The 24421-nt window shown below is 37.0% G+C and overlaps 1 protein-coding gene and 1 long non-coding RNA gene across 6 annotated transcripts in view; one reads left to right on the top strand and one right to left on the bottom strand.

Annotated features, from left to right (window-relative positions):
* LOC309493155 (protein shisa-9) overlaps positions 1 to 24421 on the top strand; it is a gene marked incomplete at its 3' end in the record, with an annotated part of 102909 nt that overhangs the window by 51307 nt on the left and 27181 nt on the right. For all 4 annotated transcript variants that reach the window (XM_082162264.1, XM_082162267.1, XM_082162265.1 and 1 more), the window contains one exon: positions 13282 to 13397. In XM_082162264.1, the coding sequence (XP_082018390.1) occupies positions 13282 to 13397 (116 nt within the window). The remainder of the gene's footprint in view (positions 1 to 13281; positions 13398 to 24421) is intronic.
* LOC309493229 overlaps positions 1 to 24421 on the bottom strand; it is a 57900-nt gene that overhangs the window by 6420 nt on the left and 27059 nt on the right. Inside the window, exons 3-5 of one of the 2 annotated variants that reach the window (XR_014203833.1) lie at positions 9971 to 10494; positions 3657 to 5848; positions 1547 to 3290 (exon numbers count right to left, since the gene is read on the bottom strand). This is a non-coding gene — a long non-coding RNA (uncharacterized lncRNA). Of the gene's footprint in view, positions 1 to 1546; positions 3291 to 3656; positions 5849 to 9970; positions 10495 to 24421 lie in introns of those variants that run through there. The other variant, XR_014203832.1, reaches the window with a different exon arrangement.

The raw sequence follows: 24421 nt of genomic DNA, 5'->3' as shown, positions 1-24421 counted from the left end.
ACACATCAGTATATACACCCTCAACAGTATGGTTTCAGACAGAACCATTCTACTGAATCAGCCATCTGCGCATTATTGGAAAATATTGTGCAGCCGCTTGATAGAGGAAACATCGTGGGTGCAGTATTCCTGGACTTAAAGAGGGCATTCGACACAGTAAACCATAGCCATCTTATTTTAAAACTGTCATCTTATAATATTTCACACCAGGCATTATCATGGTTCGAGTCATACTTACAGGGCCGAGAACAATGTGTAGTCATTGATCATGTAAAATCTGCCCCATGTAAAATTAAGACCGGAATCCCTCAGGGAACCATCCTGGGGCCTGTTCTCTTTAGCCTGTATGTGAATGAGCTGCCTGAAGTGTGTCCTGAAGTTGGCCTTCAGATGTATGCCGATGACACTGTGGTTTATGTGTCCGGCAAAAGCCCTGTTGTTATCGGTAGTACACTGACCAAAAGTCTTGAGAAAGTGTCTAATTGGCTAAATAAATCATGTTTAACACTTAATCTGAGGAAAACTAAATCAATGTGTTTTTCTATAAAAAGAACGAGGATAATAAATGACCTTAACATTAAAATGAATGGTGAACTCATCGATCAGGTAGAACAAGAAAAATATTTAGGAGTGATTTTGGATTCTCAGCTAAATTTTAAAAGTCATATTAAAAATATCTCACGAAAAATGAAGGCCAGTATGAACTGTTTCAGAATGATCAGGAGCAGTCTAACATTTGAATGTGCTCATGTCTTTCTGAACACTATGATCATGTCCCACTTGTCGTACTGCACCACTGTTTGGTCCCAGACTAGCCAAACTACTCTAAAGCCTATTGAGAGGCTTTATAACCGTGCCTTAAAAATTTTAGATAAAAAGCCCATTCGATTCCATCATTGTTACATTTTAAGTAAACATAAAATCTTAAATTTGGTTAATTTTGTTAATTTTAGACACATAAAGTTGTTTTTTAAATGTCTGACTGGACTTGCACCTGAGCCACTTTGTAAATTTGTGAACAGGTTGGAAACCTCCAGATCAACAAGAGCGGCTGCATGTGGAGACTGTAGGGTTCCATTTTGTAAAACGTCTTTTGCCCAGAGTGTTTTTTCTGTGAAAGGAGCCAATCTGTGGAACTGGCTTCCTACAGATATAAAGACTTTGACTAAACTGTCCACCTTTACAAAACTAACAAAGGCCTGGTTCATAGAGCAGCAGCAGTGTGATCATGCCATATGAGATGTGTAGCTGGGTGTATGGGAGGTGTGCATCTGTGTGAGTTCGAGTGAATGTGTTTGTTTATTATACTTATATTTATTGGTGCTAACTGGTGTCTGGACATTTCATTGTATTTGCTGTAAATTCGTTGTAACCTTATTTTTATTACTTCATTAACTTGACTGTTAAAAGCTCTTCTAGGGACAGGTGTTGCGAATTAGCCATGGCTATAAACACTGTGATACATGCATTGGATTGTTTTGTAATAATCTATGTTTATTTTGTATCTGTCCCTATTCAAATAAACAACAAATAAAATAAAATTTTCAAGAGAGGATTTAGCAAATAGCATTTAAGGATGGCAATAATTAGGAAACCTTTGCTTTGCACTACTTAATAAAGTGTGTGTGCATGTGTTAAAACCACATGACTCATATTACTGAGCCCAAAATATTTCTCATGGTGTATTTGTTTAATTTAAATGGTCCCATTTTCTAAATTTCATGAAGGGTGCCAATACGTCTTGAATTGCCTTTAGACTTCATTAATCTGCATTAATCTGATGGCAGACTGTTAAAAAGAGAGAGTGAGAGAGCAAGAGAGAGAGAATTGCCTTAGGGATTGACGTCTTGCTAGTACAGCTTCAATCTGTTCTTTATTCTGATTGCTACATGAGTTTGCTTGTGCGTGTAGGTGTAATAGATGAGGCGTTACAGGGTGAGATACAGGAGGTTTATCCTCTTTATTGTCTCGGCCGATTCATAAAGTCTCTTACAGCTTTTCAAAGTGCTTTTATACATGTGGTTTACAGGTGTCTTAGATCTAAAACATTCTCAGTGCAAGTATTTGTACACAAACAGATACAAGCTTGATTTCACTAATATAAACATGTCACTGCAAGAGGGAGGGGAAGCTTTTTTGCTTAAAGATTGAGAGGGTACATGAATAAAAAAAATGATGTGCATGGATAAATAATTTATAATAAATACTGCAATATTCCATACAAAACAAGAATTGTCCATTTTGATATCATGGTGACTAAGTAAATGTGTTGCGAACTGATACCATCATGATGCTCTGGTCAAGCATTTGTGTCTACATTTGCATAATGACGTAGTATCTTTTTGGTCCTAGTTTGTTTGTGCGTGTGTAATTTTGTGCAAGATTTTGAAGGCTTAAAGCGTCAGTCAGAGAATGTAAATTCGCAGCCAAAAAGCATCTATATCTGTGCATGTGTGTGTATGTGTGAATCACAGGGCATTTTGGGATATTACAGCTTAACAGACCTGATATGTGCTGACAGGTGTAGCTAAGTGCAGCTAAATGGCCCGCTATAACACAGGGAGAGAGAAAGAGAATCGCATAAACACGCACACAATTTTATGCAGTGCGCATGGTCCTTTGATTTATGTAGGATATGTGCGTGAGTCATTATTCAGTCATGTGACCACAGGAGGTCATTACGATACTGGGATGTAGATTTAGATATTCTTAATTCAACAGCAGAGATCCAATCAATAGCCATGAACTTAGTACTGTAGGTCGCCACCAATCTGCTTAGCATTCAGTACAGATGCAGCTGAGACAGGGTGCATCTCACAGCAGCTGTCAAAAACATGTCCTGGTCCTATTCTATCTCTAAACAAATAAATAAATAAAAGTTATTTTGACAACACAATGTAATTTCCATTGGCCCATTAAAAACATGACATTTGCCTCCTAAATTCTTATTACAGCAATGCACCCAGATGTTTTATTCCTCCATGGGCTTTCACACACACAATCCACCAAACTTGGCACAGTCCTTGACACAACAGTATTTTCAAGTTCACTTATTCAATGTATTGTTTACATAATTACAAATATATACAGTACCTGTATATAAATAACTTTTTACATTACAGCCTTTGCAAATAAGCCATAATTATATCAACAGTCCTAGATACATAAATGTGTGACCTTTTAGATTGCAAAAGAAAAATATAAAAGGCTTATATTATTAATAATAGTAATACTTCATTTAAATATTTAGCATTTAAATTTTTATAAAGCACATTGTATTATTATTATTGCTGTAGTGTAGTGACTATTTATTAATAATGGAGTCTGTATTAAAGGTAGGGTAGGCAATTAGGCACTTTTTGTTATTCTGGTTGAAACTCTCTTCACACCCTGATAGCAATCAATAATAAAAGTGGTCTAAATATAAAATAAAAAAATTCTCAGGGCCAAACATTTTTCGTCCAACCATTGCATTCGATTCGAATGCAATGATATGATGTCCTACCTGCCTGTCAACATATTGTATGTATTTCCATACCACCGCGCACCCTGCTAGTGCTAGCCGCCTTTTACAGTTCATATATATACATATACACACACACACACATATATATATATATATATACATATACACATATATATATATACACACACACACTTTATATAAAATGTATATGTAAATATGTAAAGTAAATTCACTAAATTCTTTTAAATATTGATTTTAAAAATTCCAAATATTAGAAAATCTACATCTATGCTTTAAATTTTCATGCCATGAAACCATTTTAAACTTTCAGGCAAAGCTTCATTACACCAACATCAAAGTTTGTCTAGTTCCATCATCATACTACACCAGAGAACATTAAAACGACAACATGTCTTGCGCATACATCAAATACAGTTATATTTATAGTACGCCACATCTGCTGAAAACTCTACTGTATTTGGCTGAAAGCACTTCATCTCTGACCACATGTGCCTGCCTTCCAGCAGTGTGTGATGGGGTGTCTGGAGTGTAATCACATCAAAAAACAAACACACTCGATCTGTTCCCTGGGGTCTGGGTGTTTTGATATTACACTCTGTGTTCTATGGTGTGAATCGTCCTATTTTGGTTTTGTGTTTCTGTGTGTGATAATTTAGCATCCATGTTTACTTGTTTAAGTGTGAATATATGCACACAAGCTCTACTTCACAGCATATGTTTGCTTGCTGTGTGTGTGTGTTTGATGAATCACAGTGACGTCAGTCATTTAGTTTTGTCCTGAAGCCTTATCTGTTCTGGAAAGTGCTGTGTTTGTGTGTGTTTGCAACCCCAGTGACATTTGCAATGTGTGTGGCAGAATGGGGGAAGCCTTTTGTGATGTTTTCATTCAGATAATGATGAGAGGCGAAATACAGGAATCTGATATACGGGATAGATTTACAAATCTGACCGCACTGAAGGCAGCACTCTTAATAAGAAACTAGCATGTAAGAAGCACTATACTTGAATATAAAAGTCATATTAATAAGCATAACTGAATTTAAAGGGCTAGTTTACCCCAAAATTACAATTTTGTCATCATTTACTCTCCCTCATGTCGTCCCAAGACTTTTGTTCATCTTCAGAATACAAACTAAGATCTTTTTGATGAAATCTGAGAGCTTTTTGTCCCTCCATTGCCAGCTACCGTTAAAGAACGCAACACACACGTAGAAATCCTGTAGAATTCAACCAATCAAATGACGACTTCGAAACTCCTGAAGTGTTTCCAATTTTGTGTGCCATATGCATCAGACAGTCAGCCAGCGGTCTGTGGGTGTGACGTCTGAGGTTGAGACTAACATGTTTATAACCAGCTAGCAAGAAAGCCTGCCAAACGTATAGTAGACTTAACAGCAGTACTACTGGCTTACAATATTTGCGTTTTCTTCTACGTATTAATGTGGAGTATGTTCAGTCTTTTGCATCACAAACAGCAAACTGCATGATGATTACAATTAAAATAATAACAAAAACTATTGTTCCCCCGAGAAACTTTGTTTGTGCTCGAAAAAGCACTGAAATATAGTTTTCCCTCCCACCTCATATTATTTCCATCACATAAGTTTTCTGAGCGAACACAAAAGCATTGATTTTTTTCTCCCATGTCCGTACATTTCATATCATGCAAATATGAATATAAATGGAATAGAGCTTTAACCTGTGTAAACAGCTAAGAAGGAATATTGTTTTATTTATAATAAGATTAATAGTGTTTGCAGTGCTTATAATCCCAGGTTGCTGACACACACACACACACACACACACACACACACACACACACACACACACACACACACACACACACACACACACACACACACACACACACACACACACACACACACACACACACACACACACACACACACACACACACACACACACACACACACACACCTTCTGCGTTCCGGGATTGAACTTGGCAGCTGTCAGGTTCATTAGAATTCAAGAGAGGTATCATGAATATAAAGGGAACCATTTTTTAGAAGAAGAATGACGAGATTACAATTGACTGCATTCATGTGTAGATAACAGTAGAAAGACAGACAGAGAGACGAGGACGGCTGCTGGAAAACAGACCTATGATCATGACATTTGGGTGACTTTTGCTGTCTGCTGAACTGTGAGTGTTTGCATGCGTGTTTGATTTGTCTGTGTCAATTTCAATAGGTGATCAATATCAGTTCATGCATCAAAATATCCACAAAAACATCCCCAGGGACAAAACGTTGTGTGTGCAAGTTTTATTACCTCTGGGTTTGGAGTGGCGCTCATGAATAGTCTGACCATGTGTTTTTAAGGTGTTTCTCAGCTGGGCAACTTGAAAAGACAGAAAAGTCAAATTGCGATTGTGTCTCCATGTAAAGAATATCAAGGACAAAATCAGTTGGTTGCGTTTAGTCAAGCCAACAATTAATGTATGGTCAGGTGGTTTTCAAAATCCTTTGTATTCAACTTCAACATGTAACTCGGCCCGAGTTTAAGCTAAAGATTTAAGTGATACCTCAGCTTGTTGAGGAGAGGTGTATTAGATCTTTAATAAGCAATCAGACAAAACGATTGGGTGAAAACATCTTGTACACTTACATTAAAGAAGTCATATCAGACTTGATTTTCCTACACAGTATATATATATATACAGTATATATATAAAACAATATAAAATTTCCCCACAATGCTCTTGTCTCAGGTTAAGTTAATAAGCAGATAATCTATAAATTCCAGGAGTCAGCAGAGAGAATCTGCTGCTCTCAGGTGTTATTGACCACAGAAAATCCGTCAGAAGGGGAAGAATGTCAAACTTCATTGCTTTTCCGTTACCCAGCCAATCTTCCCTTCCCGCCCATAGATTACTAAAACAGATAGGCCTACATGCACTGACATCTGAATGATTTTATACCCCAGCAGACAAATTTCTCATGTAAACGACAAGGGTGGGGGGAGGAACTAAAAGATCTCTATTACGCAGATTAGCACGCAAAGACACACACACACACACACACACACACACAATCTTTGTGTTTCAATCAAATATTTCCCCTACTGTGATATCGTTAATGGCTAATGCACCAGAAACACACACAGGCACACATATTTCCACTCATAGAAACATACACATACAGTCTTTCCCACTGGAGCAGCATTAGCCCTGCGGCTAACCGGGCCACTAAGAACCATCTGCCTCACCAGCTCAAAGTTTGAGCTAACTGATTCACAATGCATGACGAGTTTTTCTTTATTTAATTTTTTAAACCTCTCTGCTGAATGTTTTGATTTTATTTGGTGCTCCAAACTTAAGTGAAACAGTGGCTGAATGTCAGGCTAACCAAGTTAAACCTTGCTGAGAAAAAAAAAAAGAAAAGAAAAAGAAAAATAGCAGACCAAATAAGCTGGTTTAATCAAGCTTAAATAACCAAGTTAAATGACCAGCTGCAACCATATTATTGCATAATAATGTAAAAAGAATGTTTTGGCCACTTTCAAGCCTCGTTTTTGCATGGCTGCACTAGTCAAGCTGGTACAATAAGCTTCTTAAGCTGCCAGTAACAGGTCTACTACTGAATCAAGTGCATTACTGGCAAAAATGCTTATTGGCGGTATGTTTTGCCAAAAGACTTTTGCAAAAAGATGCATCATGATGATAACTTATCAATGAAAACAATCTAATCAAAGAACATTGTTGGGGATTGAGGCGGTTGAGCTAAAAGAGCTAAACGCTGCCTGAATTTCTTTGTTAGCTGGTTAATTCGCTGAAATGAAAGCAAATGCACAGGTGAAGTCGAACCCTAACATGCTAGTCAGAATGCATAATTCTGTTGTATATGCTTAAATGTTTAACCCTCTGGTGGAGAAGTCACACTCATACTCCTTCCAGTTAAAAGAGGCCGAACACCTCTTTTGTAAAATCAGAAGTCGGTCTGTTACATTTTGACATTATCATACATTTTTTATTTTTGTCTAATAAAAGTGCATCCCATTCAAAGTAGAGTGAGTTGGGCTAAATAAAATTATTTGGCAATTTATATTTATCATAATAATATTATTTATTAACTTTTTTTTTGCCAAACTGTGACTCAAAAAGAAAAGTGCAACAAATGTAAGATGGTCCAAAATGGTCTGAATGTTTTTTTTCCCTCCATTATGGCAGTGACTATATTGATCAAGAGGGAATCTAGTTTAGGCCTATACGAGTTGTTCTCCAAAAGCCCCCAAACGAGTCTTTAAGTGAGTTTAGAAGCCAGTTGGGGGCACTTAAGACTGATTTGGGACGCCTGCAGTTAGTCTTTCCACCTGTGATTACCACCGCAGCGCTTTATAAGAATCTTGCTGAAAAGTAACAGTTTAATTAAAGACCCCATGTTTCTGTAATGAAAAGGGAACATGCTGAGAGAACAACAAACAGCAAGACTGGAAATGGCTCACATAATTTCACCTAATACACACTCACGCAATCCTATCCAATCCAGCATATGTACGGCCAATCAGAAATTCATTCATCACACACAGTAACGACCCTGAAAGTTAAGACCATCAGCGTGATTAACGATCATTTTCTATCAATAAACGACTGAATGATGGTTGATTGCTGCTGTGTTCTGAAGAACGGCCGTAGGTGATACAGATTGAGCCATTTAAAATATTGAATTGCTGAACCGAAAAGCAGGGGTAAACGGAGATATTCTTGGTGAACACAGCTGGGAGCAGATGAATGGAGATGTGTGTAGATGTTTCTCAGATTCCATGTTTACATGCTCTGTGCATGAGAACATGACATAGGAAACATTGTCCTGAGAGCGAAGGTGAAAGTGAGACCTGAACACGAGCTCTGAGGTGCATTTAAAGATCATGTCGCCACATTCCTACATCCTTGATCCACCAGAGATCAATCCAAGTGTTTAGTTTCGGTTTAGCACAGTGCAGATTTAAGATCAATATAATTGGCTTGTCAGTTCAATTATCATGTCAGGTTTTGTTTTAAATACATTCTATTTACATATTTATACCTAAATCTCCCAATGGAAATCTGCATTAAATTTTACAACAAGAACAAACTGTGCCCACTGATAACTGTGAAAAATGACTGGACTGCCTCTGTTCGGGCTCACAGCCCAATTTTCATAATTAAAAATCAGTTAAATAGAAAATACATTTGAGTTGACCACTTTGGTAGTTGAAAGAGAATTTTTTAAACTGACATTAAAGTTTAATTACTCTGCAGATTGTGAAATATCTCATAAATATGTGGAACTGATTAAATAAAACCACTGTAGGTCTAGGTCTTAAAGTATCTGTCTGCAAATTTGAGTTGGGGAATAAGTTTAAATTTGATGATTTTAATTTGGCTTCAGCCAATCAGAACATATCTGATGTGTAAACTGCAAAACGTATTCTAAAGAAGTATTTTTGTCTTATTTTCCTGTTAAAATATCTCAAAATTATAAATTTACTTGAGAAGCAACACTAAATAAAATATTAAGATTTTTCTTGTCAGAGATTTTTTCAAATCTTAAGTAAGTATTTTGTCTTACAGCACTGGCAGATTTCATGTTTTAATCATAAATAAGTTCAAACAAGTGGAAAAAAAAGTCTGCCAGTGCAGTAAGACAAAATACACTTATATTTAAGATACAATCTATGAAAGCAAGTCTTCTATCAAAGTTTCACTTCGAAAAGTAAGCATATCTTATTTTAAGGATTTCTATGTATATTTACCAGGAAAATAAATGTATAAAAATGTATAAATAAAATACATTTAAAAAGCTAAAAACCCATGAAGTGTAATATACAGATATTAGGAGTAATATTTTGTTGTGGTGTTGCTACCAAGCAAAAAATATAAAAAAAACAATAATTATTATAATAGTATAGATTTTGTTTAATTACACTACTGTAAAAAGTTTAGGGTCGGTAAGATTTGTTAATATTTCTGAAACAAGGCAGCATTTATTACATAGCCTAATAAATACAGTAAAAAGAGTAATATTGTGAAATATTATTATAATTTAAAATAATTGTTCAATTTGAATATATTTTAAAATGTAATTTATTCCTGTGATGTCAAAGCTGAATTTTCAGCATCATTACTCCAGTCTTCAGTGTCACATGATCCTTCAGAAATTATGATGATTTGCTGCTCAAGAAACATTTCTATTCTAATTATCAATGTTGAAAATAGTTGTGCCTCTTAATATTTTTGTGGAAACCATGATACATTTTTCAGGCTTCTTTTATGATTTCCTAGAATAAAAAAAAAAAGTTTTGTAAAAGTTTTTACTGTCACTTTTGATAAATTCAATGCTTCATTGTTGAATTAAATGATTATATATTTTTTTTAAATCTTACTGACCCCAATCTTTTAGTATCCCTAACCGTTTTCCTATACCCTTCACAATCTGTCTGAGTGTAAAATAAGCCATCAGGACTGAATATTACACGGCTCACCAGAGGGGCATGAAGTTTGTAGAAATTTGCGGACAGCCGTCTTCCTGTGTGGCCTATACTGGCTTTGAGGAGACGGTAGCAGTGATTCACAGGGCAGCACATCAGTCGAGCATACACCGGAGTGGAGTGCCTCATTCTCCTGCTCCTTATCATGAAACACACAGACCCTTCTCGTATTCCTCAGCCCAGCGTTCCTGGCAACTGTTGCTCTGGACATGTCCCACGGTTCCATCCTGCCCTGAATGTTGAGACAATGATGTCACAAGGGAAATAACGGAACCTTGAAGAGCAGCCGTCCAGAAGTATTTTCAATTGCACTGGAATCAGGTCACGCTCGCACTTCCTGCGCACCTACACAATTTGAATGCAACCACTGAAGCACTTGCCAGTAGGGACGGGTGAATTGAGAGGGTTGGTTGTTAGTTAAGTGTTAGTGAGCTGTTATGGCAGCACTGAGAGTTCAAAGATGACGATCGGTGAAGGTTACGGTCACTGATGCTCCAAGTGAGGGATTTGGCTGGATTCTGAAAGTGCAAACAGGAGTTAGTGAACAAAGGGACGGGTGAGATTCAAGGACAGGCAGTGATTGAAACATTCGATGAAAGCATGAAGGCAGAATGACTGAAGTGGTATAGGAATAAAAGAAAGAATTGAATTGAAATATAGAATAACTACTGAGCGAGACTACATGCGAATAAATGGAAATGCACAAAAAGAGGGTAGATTCATAAGAAGCAGTACATCAAATATTAAAGTCTAATATAAAAATAAACCAGTAGATGGTGTGAGGTGACACTCATTCTGTTTTTCATTTTAGAGTTCTTATACGATTGGAATGATTCCGGTTTAACAATGGAATATAATATGCAGGGATAATGGACATCCAGCTGTTTGTTATCGCAAAGTAAACCCCAACAGGGTGATAAGTAAATAATAAGACACAACATTTTGATTTGAGTTTAAATATTTTACTAGCTAATTAAATGTTTCATCAAACAGTTCTTAGCAAGCAGCTTGGAGCCTACGAACGAACAAGTTCAAACAAGACATTTAAGGGATAATGAACAGTCCTATCACTTATTACAAGGCTTTTTACCACATAAATGAAAGACAGGGAAATGAAACCATTTTAAAATCCTACCTGTTTATTATTTTGTAAAACATTACAGTGTACATAACAATGGTTCTAGCAACATGACGAACACTTCAACAATATTATGGTAAAGGCCTAGTATTAATATTATTAAGTGAAGGTTAAGTCATGGTTTCAATATTACCATACTTTTCATGGTTTCATTTTGACAGTAAATACAGTTGATAGCAGTTGAAAGACATGAAAGAAGCGCCAACCTCAAATGCCCCAATGAGCAGACATTATACATTTTTTGCCATTTGATGACCATCATCATAACTGACCACATAATGTCGTGACTGACCAATCAGAACAAACATGTGCTTGATGATGTGGCAGCCGAGATATGCAGCCTTACTAGGAAGCAGCCTTCCATTTTATAAGACAACCCACGATCTCTTTGCTAAGTCCTTTTTAAAGCGGCTATATGTAGAGTTCAGAAACCCTTGTAATTAGCGACACCGGTGGCTGCTAAGTGAACTGCAGCCAGCAACTTACTACTCGTGCTTGCACTCATGGACATGTAACGTACAAGAGATTCATTTTCACTCGTTGTGAAATTCTTTTTAGCTCTTAGCTTAGAAGTAAAAAGTTTAAAATACCTTTAAAGCGATATACCGTTAACGAACATCCAGGCACCGTCCGCGCTCCTGAGAGTGACATTTAGATGAAAATGTGTTGCATGCTTTTCTCTCAATAACAAAATAAACACACAAAAGAAAAATGACAGTGGTGAATAAACAGCAGTTAAGAAAGCATCTGATCATAGCGATATATGAAGATATGTTTGCATTAGCTCTGCAATTCACAAGCATCATGTCGACAGATGAGGTCATTTAAATTACACTGTTATGATAGTTGGCAATGTGAGACTATAGTTTGAATGACTCCCTTTTCTTTGCATGAAAAATAGACATTACAGAACAGAATAGCTCTTTCGGCATTATCCTGAACATAGTTTAAGCATTTGTGTCTTGTGTCACTGAACTGAAGAGAAGCTCTCGGAGGGGCGCACATAAATGTCCCATCCTTTTGATTTTCCCGGTAAAAACATCCAGAGTCCTTAACATAAAAATCAGTCTACCTAGCAGACAACCTAGGAAGTTGAGAAAAGTCTTGTCTCTTAAGTTTACAAGGTGTTCACACATTGTCAATAAAAAAGCGATTCGTTCATGAACATCAGAGCCGATCCTGACCTCCCTGGGGCCCTAAGCAAAATTCTGTTAAGGGGCCCTTCTACCTGACCCATGACCCGTGTAAACCATTTGCCATTGCCACACAGTCACACCTGACACCCAAGTGCTCCCACTACAATCCTTCCTCCTTTAACTAGTACTAATGAAAATGTAAATTCCTGATATCCGAAACAGACATTGTTACTAGAAAAAGTACATTCTTAATATCAATAAATGACATTTTAAATTATTGATATAAAAAATGCACCCTGTGAATGAATAAAAGCTAACTGTGTTTTAAATGATAAAAGCAATACGTGATACTTGATGGTTATTATTTACTGAGGGATGTGCATCCATATTGACCAGTATGTCCAGCCAATCAAAAATTAAATGCAGTATAGTCTATAAATCAATAGTCAATGTCAATACATTGCTTTCCATCTTGCTTCATTGCAGAGTTGTAACTAAACTGACTTGGAGACTAGATAATCATTGTCTTGTTTTAAAAGGATATGTGCCTTTAATGAGGAGTGCCATCATGCCCATATTGTACTGGTCCCCACAGATGTTTTGCTGGAAAGTGCGCGTTTCATTTCGTGCACGCGCATATGAACGCATGATTAACACATGTTAACGCGCGACGCCGTTATCTTCACTTTGCAGTTTTTAATCACACAAATAATTGCCATAATTTCAACATTTATTTACAGAAAACGGATAAAAATACTTCGCAATGTCATAATTCTTTCCTAAAATTAATCTTCAGCACTTTATTAGCACGGTTTACAAATCACACCGCTCTCGGAAATCTCATGTTCATTCCTCACATCAAGACACGTCTTCCAGGTTTCTAAGACTTGAAGACAAATGACTTGAATAAGTGAGACGTGACTTGGATCGAATGCAAAACTCTGGTGTGGGATCATGTCTGGTTTGTATCACCCTTGTTTGCCAAGTGCCCTGCTGAGGAACTGATGGTGTACAAACCTGTCTCTTTTTAGGGCCCTGACAGAACTGCTGAAACAGCCAGGCGAGGCCGGGGGCGTGGACAGAGGAGGAGGTCACCACCCCATCGGATCTAATGGCATCTCTGGCAGGTCAATGCGCACCAACAACGGTAAGTCAGATCTCCAGACGTACAGCTACTGTAGAGTTTCTGCTGAGCTCAATCACAGGGACTCACAGACATGATGAACGTTAAATGAAATATAATCAAACATTCAATGCTAGGGTAAAAAGGGACCTTGACAGGTTGCCTGCATTTCTGCTTCCGTTGCCAATTCTCAAGATTTTGAGCCTTGCAGATTTTGCCACATGAATGTGAATTATTGATCATGTAACCATTTAAATGTGTATTAAAATACTTTCTTGATCCCTATATAACTAAAAACAAATAACAAAAGCATGTAACAAAATTACTAAAACAAACTAAAATTTAAATGAAAATTCTAAATATTAATAAATACTATGATATTATATCAATAATACTAAAATAACAGTGCCGCAAACTGTGTAAGTGTACACTGTGGTATGCAACTCATTGCATAAACGTGCCAAATGTGAGGCACAATTCATGTCCATAGCACATTTCAGAATCAGACTTATGTTTTTCATAAAGACTAAAGAAAAAACGAGAGAACGGAGCCATACTCAAAGACCAGAATATCATAGAACCTGAAGTTGGGCTCTTTTGACTTATACCAAAGTCCCTTTAAGGAAAGTCATTTCACTCGGCGGCCATCTTTGAAATGGACGATTTTTTCAGTCATGCAAGTGCAGCTCATTTCTCTTTGAATGGGTAAACATCAAATTATCCAAAGATTTTCACGAAGCTTACGATTAAATTTCATAATTGAAATCACAAATAAAATCAGACAAAAACTGTCTCATAAATTTAGTTTCTAAACGCTCAAATCATGAAAAAAAAAATGAAAAAAAAGAGGAATTCAGGCTGGACCAGCCAATGTGTTTGTACAGTCATAAGCACGCGTCTCAGAACACTGACTTTTTCTGTAGCAGCTGGAGCTTCTGCAGTGACGCAATGACTTTACCAATTGGCGATTGGCTCTTTTATTTAGAAGGCGGGACTTATTCTGCAATATTGTGTGTTGCAATTTCTCCCACTCATAGTAATACGAGTGCACCGTCTTTGTATATCTTAAGTCTTTGCGTATACTAGTAAGAAACAACCTAGCATTTCCCCCAGAACTCCTGTGGTAATGATTTTTATTTTTGTAATTCCGTTTAGTGCCACTAGAGGTAGAGGACACACTACAGCTTGAATAAATCCCAAATTTGTTGCAAAAAAAATTTAAACAATTGTTGAAAATGTAGCTGTGTCATCATTTCACATCATTCTTGCACGATCACAATCCATTAAATTATTATCAGATACACATTGGCCGACAACATTATTGATGAAACCTCAGCAAATACACTGAGGCTTTAAAGGCTATCACTTTTTGACCTAGTGAGGGTAATGAACTTGAAAGAGGGAGTAATTAAATTTGCGGATATGAGAGATCCCACTGCTGCTCCCTCTCAGCCTTGGAAGAGGAAGTGGCTTAACGAAGCAACTGTGCTAATTAAGGCATAATTAAGAAACTTCAGCCAAGGCCTGCTGATCAAGAACACACTGTCCTTCTGTCTGAGAATTAGGGACCCATTTATCTCTCTATCTCACACACGCACTTCATCACAGGTGTGATTATTTCTTGGGAGTGTGAGAATTTCCACTGTGTCAGTGTTTCTACTCGTACTTCTTTTATCTTCTTCCTTTTCTAAATCCATCTCTTCATTGAGTGTTTAATTAAGTGCTCATTAAGCCAGCCTTGATCACACAAAGGGTCACAAGCCAAGGGTCTAAGAACGATCCATCTGCACACACACACACACACACACACACACACACACACACACACACACACACACACACACACACACACACACACACACACACACACACACACACACACACACGTGACAGGTAAACTCAAGTCGACACAGGGAGTCAGGAAGGATGGATGGATGGATGGATGGAAATTAGAGAAGGAGAAATGCAGTGATGAAGATGGAGTGGGATGAGGAGCTCCTAGAAAAGTAGTTCTCAAATAGATCCGTGAAGGTATCCAAGATTGTCTGCTTAAAAATAGATCTAAATAAACAGAATCAAATCATTCTAATTGACAAAGAGCACCAGCATAGAATTAATATCTTGATTGATATAATCATAACAATGCATTGAATAATTATGTTGACATTATTGTGTGATAAAGTCTCATTTAGGTTAATTAGCTTAAAATAGAAATGAGTTAATTTCAACAAAACAGCAGTCTGGAAATATTCTGCATAGAAAAACATATAATAAAAAAGTATAAATAAAACAAGAAATTATTTATATACTACGGGGCTGTACTGATTGGTTGACGAATGTTAGTGTGCAATTATTTTCAGGGAAACGCACGGCTAAAGTAGTTCCAGGCAGGTCTAATGCATTACAGTTCCATACTGTATCACTTCGCCACATGATTTCAGTTATTTCAAAGGTCTTTACAGACTACAACTGCAAAATAACCAAAACCCACAACGACACTGACCAAGCAAATAATTATAGCAAACAATAGGATAAAAAAAAAACTACAAATTGTTCCCATGTTTTTTGGCACAAAATTACATTTTACTGCGTACGGAAAGCACATACTCTCTTTCTCAAAGAGCGTTTTAAGGACAAAAAACTTGAATTATTGAAAAAATAATGCACACCCAAGGTGTAATGGCCACCTGCATTACCACCACGTGGCATAAAACAGTAATTTTTACAAAATTAACTGTACTTTTTAGACCAAACTGCAGGTAATTCTTCAGGTAGTTGGTGGTTTCCCCCAGTTTTTGAGTTTAAAGTGGTCCGCAATCTCTGTGGAACGAGTCCACCACCTGAAAAAGTTTGAGAACCACTTTCCTTGAGGGAGGAAAATGAGATTTGAAGAATAAAAAAAAAAACAATAGGTGAGGGAACCTGGCAGAGAGAAATAGAAGGAAAATGAGACAGTTTGAATGAATAAATAGTGAGAGAGAGAGAGATGGGAGGGGAAGGAAAAAGACCTGAGGGGAGGAATAAAGAAAGAGAGAATGAGACAAGAGGAAAGATGAATGAGTATGGGAGAGGAATGGTGTGGGTGTGATAGGCTGTCGAATGAAACGAGAATTAGAGTGATGTTTAGAAAGGAGAATGAGAACTGAATGAAAGAACGGTCTCTCCCTCTTTCATCATCCTTCCATCCCAGCTCATCAACTCGTTGAAATCCTGGGGTCATGACCTTCTGCAAAAGCGTATGCTTTCAATAAGTATCATTATGATTATGTTAGTTCCGATTATGATTGTTGTTAGTGAGGTTTGCGATGGCTAGAATCACAATTTATTAATATCTAAGGTTTGTATAAACACAATGCATTAAACTGTAGCTCAACCCACAGTGTTCGTTCTCGTGCAGTGGACATGAATAATATCATGCAGCTTGTTGAGGAGAGGTGTATTACATTTTCAATGAAAATGTGGGGGGAAAACATCCCATAGAATTACATTAAAGGAGTGCTTGATCCATATCTAGAGATTTAGGTCGGATCTTTTGACAAGGCCCAGTAAGCAAGCACCCAGAACACCCTAGCAATCACATAGCAACACCCTAGTAATCACCCAGAAATTCCCTAGCTTCAAGTTTTGCACGGGCAAGAACATTTTCATGAGAAAAATGCATCCAAGCATCCAAACAATCTGGCAACATTACGTTAAACCAGCAAAATCATTTAAGGGTAGTAAAATGAAACTTAATTATAAGCTGCACATAACAATTCTTACAGTGTAATACACATCTTTATTATTATTTTTAAGTAGCTTGCATACTAAATAAATGAGTATCTTATTTTTCTTCTAGTCAGCTTTGAAGACAAATACAAGACCACTGAAAAACTACTTTAATTTGAACTACTCATCACAAAAAAATGAGTATGTGTGATTGTCAGCTTGGCTGTGACAGGTGGAGAGATGTTCCAGTTTACAGGAAGTTCACACTTGCTGTCTGACCGAGCAGTCAAACGCCTGTAGGCAAAAACACTTCCGTTTTTTTTTTTTTTTTTTCACCTGCTCTGGAGAGATGCATCTCTTAAGCAGACGATTTTACTGCTGATACAAGCATGTTTTTACTGCATTTCTAAAGATGGAGATCTTACGGGTCTGGCTGAGTGCAAAATGCTTCATATGTGCAGCTAATGAGTGCAACAGCATGAGTTGTCACACTGTTTGCATTTGATGATGAGACATTGCGTTGTTTGTGTGCGTGTAAGAGAGAAAGACTCTGTGCCATATGTGCCAATCATGTTCTTGGCAGACAGCATGTGTGTGTGTGTGTGTGTGTGTGTGTGTGTGTGTGTGTGTGGGCTGAGGCTGGTTGTACTACAGACCACCCATGAAAAACCCATCCATCAAATCAAAAATGTAAGTGTGTTGAGGGCGACGTGCCTGGGGGTAAATTTTTATTTTGTTACTGAAAAAGCAGTCTAGCACTGCTTGTATGAATAACGTTTCATAAATATGATACCATCTGAACAAGAATAGCAACAGATTGAAGAGAGAAAAAAAAAAAGACAAAATGTAAATTTATGTAAAAATTACTATAATACTATATAGCAATTACTTTACAAAAAAAATGGTTTTAAGCCAGTTATTTATATCTTTTGCTGCAGTTTGTCTCTAGGAAATATCAGTTTACATTTCACTTTTTTTTTTCTTTTGCCATTAATTGTAATAATTTTTGTTTGCACAAGGAGTCTGACAACAGCCGATATGATCTGATCTCACCATCATCGACTCTGTGATGAATACATGAAGAAACAGAAAAAATTGAGACAGACTAAATCCAGAAGAAGTCTCACTTTTGCCCTTGAGAATCTACACCAGTGTGACTGGCTGGACATTTACTGTGCCTCCATCGTGTGTGTGTGTGTATATGTTAAGTGTAATGAAGTGGAAGTTCACACCCTATCTTACCAACCGAATCCAGCGGCCTTCTGCTGACCCCGCACACACACTCTTGTACATCTATCTTTATGAGGACATTCATTGACACAATGCAATCTCTAGCCGCTTACCCTAACCTTACCCATCACAACTAAGTGCCTAACCCGAACCCCTACCCTAAACCTACCCATAACCTAATTAGTCTTGACCCTCAAACAGGCCTTTAAAGGGGTCTCAGAAAGAGAGGACCGGCCAAAATGTCCTCACTTCACTCTCTTTGTCCTCACTCCAATGATCTAAAGCTCAAACTAGTCCTCACAAAGATAGTTACACACACACACACACACACACACACACACACACACACACACACACACACACACACACACACACACACACACACACACACACACACACACACACACACACACACACACACACACACACACACACACACACACACACACACACACACACACACACACACACACACACACACACACACACACACACACACAGAGAGAGATCACAGTGGACAAACAGCTGGACATTATCCCAATCTTCCGAAGCCGCAGCATGGACACAGCATTCATTTCATCGCTGCACGTCTTCATAACAGGGTTAAACAGATCTGAGGCCAGTTCTAATGCTCACTGATCTGAGCTCTTTTGATGTTTCCACAGAGCAGAGGTGATTTCTGCAGTGAGCCTCAAGCTAAACTGGCTGCAGAACCAGTAATCAGGATCCGGTAGCAGACATGATGCTCTCTTATGGAGAATCACTGCACAAGCACTATTCGTAACAGTTATTTTTGTCTAATTTTTTTGTAAAAATATCAAAAAATATTTGAAGAAAAATTGTTTACATAAATGTACTTGAGAAAGTATCTTTAAAGTTAAAACAATTTAAATAAATCTGCCACTGCCAGTGCAGTAAGACATAATACACGTATTTTCAAGATACAAACAATAAAAACAAGTCTTAATATTCCAGGTAGTGTTGCTTCTCCAGTACATTTATCTTGTTACAAATATTTTTTGATATTTTGACTAAAATATAAGACAAAAATAACCACAATTATATGATATTTTTACTGGAAACTAAGACAAAAAGACTCATATGAACATCAACATCAAATCGTGTGACTTGTTGAGGAGAAGCACTAATACTTTTCTAAGCAATCTAATTATATATATATATATATATATATATATATATATATATATATATATATATATAAAAATTGATTTTTGTTGCTAGTAAACAATTACCCAGAACACCATAAAAACTAGATAGCAATGTTTTAAAAAACACTCCAAACACTTAGCATCATCCTTACAACATGGCGACTTTTTCGCAGACAAACACCACTCACATTTTCTTCAAAACATGTAAACTTCTACTGTAACCATGGTAGGATGTTAATTCTTTCCTGTGATGTTCTGCTCTGGCAGGATCTCAAAGCCCTTTGTATTTCTCAATTAAGAAGATTATTACAGCGTGACCTTCTGCATACAGTCTGTTACCGCTGAAAGGTCATCTTAGAAAAGGTGGAATCTCAAGAGGGACGAAAATCACAAGTGCTTCAGAAAGAAAAAGATCAGATGAAATATTTGAAGATCTCTTTAAGGTCAGAAAGGAAGGGAAATATTTGGAATTGTGTCTTGTAACAGGACAATATTTGAAATCAATGCTTTAAATAAAGGCCATTGCACACCAGAAATAGTTAGGGTTAGTCGTGGAAGTTCCCTCTTCTTGATACATTCACACAAGATACAAGCCGACCACCAAATGGATTAAAAAAAATGGGCTTTGCCGAATAAATAAAACAATAAAACGAATAAAAGTTGTCCAATAGGCCGTATATAATACATCATTTAAATACATAATTTAAAGGGATATTTAAAAAAGAAAAAGAAAAAAAGTGCTCTTTGCCTGTGCAAAAGTTTGTAGTGTTTTGCAACATGTTGCTATGTGGTTCCTATGGTGTTCTGAGTGAACTGTTTACAGGAAAAATCTAAGTTAATTTATATATTTATATAATTACAATTTTTAATTTTTTTATTTATGTACACACAATTTATTTTAAAGGGGTGGTATAATGCCCTTTTCACAAGATGTAAAATAAGTCTTTGATGTCCCCAGAGTGTGTATGTGAAGTTTTAGCTCAAAATACCCCACAGATATTTTTATATAGCATGTAAAAATTGTCACTTTTTGAGGGTGAGCAAAAACGCACCGTTTTTGTGTCTGTCCCTTTAAATGTAAATGAGCTGCTGCTCCCGGCACAGAGGGCGGAGCTTCAAGAGCTCGTGTTCTTTTACCTCACACAGACATGCACTGAAAATTTCAAAAACGTTTAGCTTTTTATGTTCAAACCGGAGTCAGACAAAGATGGAGAGACTCAAGAAGTAGTAGAATGCAACAGGACATTTCTGAATGGTTATTGATGAATATTACAATTAATTTAAAATAATTAAAAATTAAGTTATATTTCTTAAGTATAATGATACAATTTGTAAATAATAATTAAAAAGTACAATTGAAAAACAAAAATGTGTAAAAAAACAAAACAAACTTATTCTCTCCATTCTTTTTCCAAAGCTAACAAAATAATGTAGAGTACCATACTGTGGTCAGACCCATGATCATCTGGTGTAAACTGTGCAAGTTACTTCACTGCACTTTGGAGGGATCGAAGTCAGCATGTCAATTTAACAACAGGAAGCTTTTTTTTCCTGCAAATGCACCAATCAAAAAGCGGTAGTAGAATATGTCAATCAAACATGCATTGATGTCTGTGTGAAAGGAGTCTGATTAAAGGGGAAAGAGAAAAAGTACAATGGTGAGAGAGAGTGAGAGGGAGAAAGAGTGAGACATCAAGTTGAGATATGCTTTTTAGGAAATGGAGTGGAAAGGCTGAAAATACGAAAAAACCCAGAACAGTGGAAAACATTGCCCTTTCAACCATTCTCCTTCCATCTGAAAGAGGTTTAAATGTCACAAGGCAGATAGTACATGTGGTCTGAGCAGAGACACCGAAATGTCAAGTATAGCAGGATGACGTATTTATGCATGCTTCTGTTAATACATGACTTTAACCTTAGAATGCACTTGTGGCCAGTTCTTTTTTTGCTGTATTTTTCACATGAAGTGGTCTTTTCATCCAAAATTTGGTTAGGATTAGTTTCACTCAGAAATTGAAATTCTGTTGTTATTTAACTCACACTCATGCCCTTCCAAACCGTCTGTGGAACACAAAAGGCTGTCACTCTTTTCCGTGCAATCACTATGAATGAGGAACTGAGACTTTAAAGCATCAAAAAGAACACAAAAGCATCATAAAAGTCTTCTTGAAATCATACAATATCCCTTAGAGTGTTCAAACAGAGAAATAGTGATGCCTGACTTGACTTACAAATGAACGAATCATGGAATGAAAAGTTGGTTTCAATTCACATATCTGGAGTCTAATTAATTTAAATCACAATGGCTGGAAGGGAAGATTTGCAGCAAATAACTTAACACTTTATGGTACGGCGTTGCCATATGGCAACAATTAATTTCTACTCACTTCCTTGTTACTCACTTCCGAGTCCAAAACTCTCTTTCCCACTATCACCCTCACACAGAAAATACCCGTTGAAGTGCTCCAGAAATTGCTCTTCTCAAGGGGCATCTTTGATAAGTAAATTAGATATTTTTATTCACAAATCAACTTCGTCTAACATAGTTTTACTGTAAATTGAGAAAATATCATTGTTTCCATATGACAAAGCTGTACCACTATGGAAAAATAGGTATGTTGCCGTTGGCAATGCTGTACCACAGTGGAATTGCAGTAATGTATTTTCCCATTGGGATTTCTTTTTATAGATAGTAGCATCAACAATATGATTGCAGTTATTTATTTATTTGAAGTGTTTATTGTAGTATAGTTGTATTTATGTATAAATAACAAATTGATTTCTTTACAGAAAATGAATACAGCAATATTTTACGGAAAGGTCAATAGGAAGAGTGCAGAGTTAGCTCTTCCATGTGATGAGAGTGAGGATGACTTAGCCAAATGATTGGGAATGATAGGGATTAAATGATAGGGATCTACTTATTCTTGGTTTGCATGAGTTCCAAGTATATAAATCTATACATTTCTAAAAGAAATGTGCAATTACATAGAATAGAAAATCATAATTTTATAGAACAACTACTTTTTCAAAAATATTTTGATTTGTATGATTGAAGCTATTTAATGTAATAAAAACTTATTTGAAAAAATATTTAATGGTTAGAACATAATGCATACCATAGAGGGTTAAATGTTAGTTGGTTTCTTGCACAAAATTATTGTATCACTTTAGGAGACTTAAAATATATTGCACGAGTCGTGGATTTCCTTTGTTATGCTTTATGACGGCATTTTGACGATATGTGGTTGAGTAAATGATGACAACATCTTGGGGTGAACTATCCCTTTAAGATGTCCTTGATCATTTATTTTCATATTTAGTTTGCTATTTTACATTTAAGGAAGTTTGTATACCCCTAGTTTCTATATGTGCTCCCTATGGAATTCAATGCAATGGATTGAAAAGTGTGTGCATGAGTGAGTTTGAGTTAGAATCTAATCTGGGATGTGACTTTCCAAGAATTTTATGAATTGACATAGACAAGCTGTAGGCGGGATGTGTGTGTGTGTGAGACTCATCTAGTTTGACCTTCGTATTAGTGACAGATGTTTTCAGATGTCCTCAAATCCAGCTGTTATTCATCGCTCTGTGGAAAACGGATGGTCAAATCCTGCAAAAGCTGTGTCAGAAGAAATGCTCTGCTTTAGATTTATGTGCAGAAATTAAGTATTTCTAAACCTTTCTAAATTTCAAAGATACATTTTTTTAAATGTATAATTTACAAAGCCTCACGGTATGTCAGGTTCGTCATGTTTGTTAGTTTAGTTTTCATGGACTTTTAGTTTGTTTTCATTCAATACGTGTTCCTTTGTTTGAGTTTTCCTGCCATTCATCAGTTTCCATGGACACTAATCATCACAGCTGTTCGTCATCTGGGTTATCACCATGTGTATATAAGTTTCTCACTTTCACTCAGTGTTTGTCCTGTCTCATTTGTGTTAGCATCTTTATCTGTAGTAACTGTTAGATTTATTATTAAACTCTGCAATTGAACTTTATCCTAATCTTCGTGCCTTCTTTATCTGTCTGACGGAACCTGGCTAACAGAAGACCGGACCAACAATGAAATACACTGCTAAATTTGATGCGGTGGCTCGGATGAGCCACGATTTCTTTAGTTACATGGAATAATTCTGTTGTCTTGCCGTCACCTGCCCCTAAGATGACCCTGTTCTGCTGGATACCGGCAGCTCTTAGTCTTCCTCGGAAACGCCTTGCTGTGATGTCGAACCGCAGGTTGTGCAACCACCAGCCTCGCCCAAACGAGAGGATCCTGTGGCTCCGCCTCCGGCCTCTGATCCCTTCGCTCCACCTCGGCCTATCTGCCTCGCCTTGGATACTCCCACCTTCGGCTCCAGCAGAGACCCTCAACCTAGCGGCTGCACCGGGTTCCCTCGTCCCACCTGCTCCCCCCTTGGTCAGTCATTACTCTGACTACACCACGGACTTGCAAGCCTTAAGGCCATTGCACACTGAGTCCGAAATTTTCGTATGCGTTTTTTCGTGTTCGTCAGCCTTAAAATTCGTCACGCACAGAAACCTTGCACACTCGAGTCCGATGCGTATTTATTAAACCTTTGCTGAAAAAACGCAAAAAATACAAAATGGATTCGTCAAGCAGTGAGGATGATTTTGTTGCCCTCTTTCTTCTTAAAAAGAGAAAAAGAAAGAGGAAATATTGGGTCCATCCAATCCTGAGATTGTGCCGAGAGGAAGGAGAGTTTCACTTCCTTATCAAGGAGTTGCGAAATTATCTCGAGCGATTCAAAATTTACCTCAGAATGTCAGTGGAACAGTTTGATGCTTTGCTAGCGATACTGGAGCCACATATTAAAAAGACCACCAATTTCCGTGAACCAATCGATCCTGAACAGAGACTGGCAGTTTGTCTAAGGTATGGACACACACACACACGTTTTTGTTTTTCATACAGTACTT

This window comes from Leuciscus leuciscus (genome assembly GCF_965113295.1).
Source record: "Leuciscus leuciscus genome assembly, chromosome: 1".
Classification (NCBI taxonomy): Eukaryota; Metazoa; Chordata; class Actinopteri; order Cypriniformes; family Leuciscidae; genus Leuciscus; species Leuciscus leuciscus.
The sequence above is the reverse complement of the archived record's forward strand: the minus strand, read 5'-3'. Positions and strand labels throughout refer to the sequence as shown.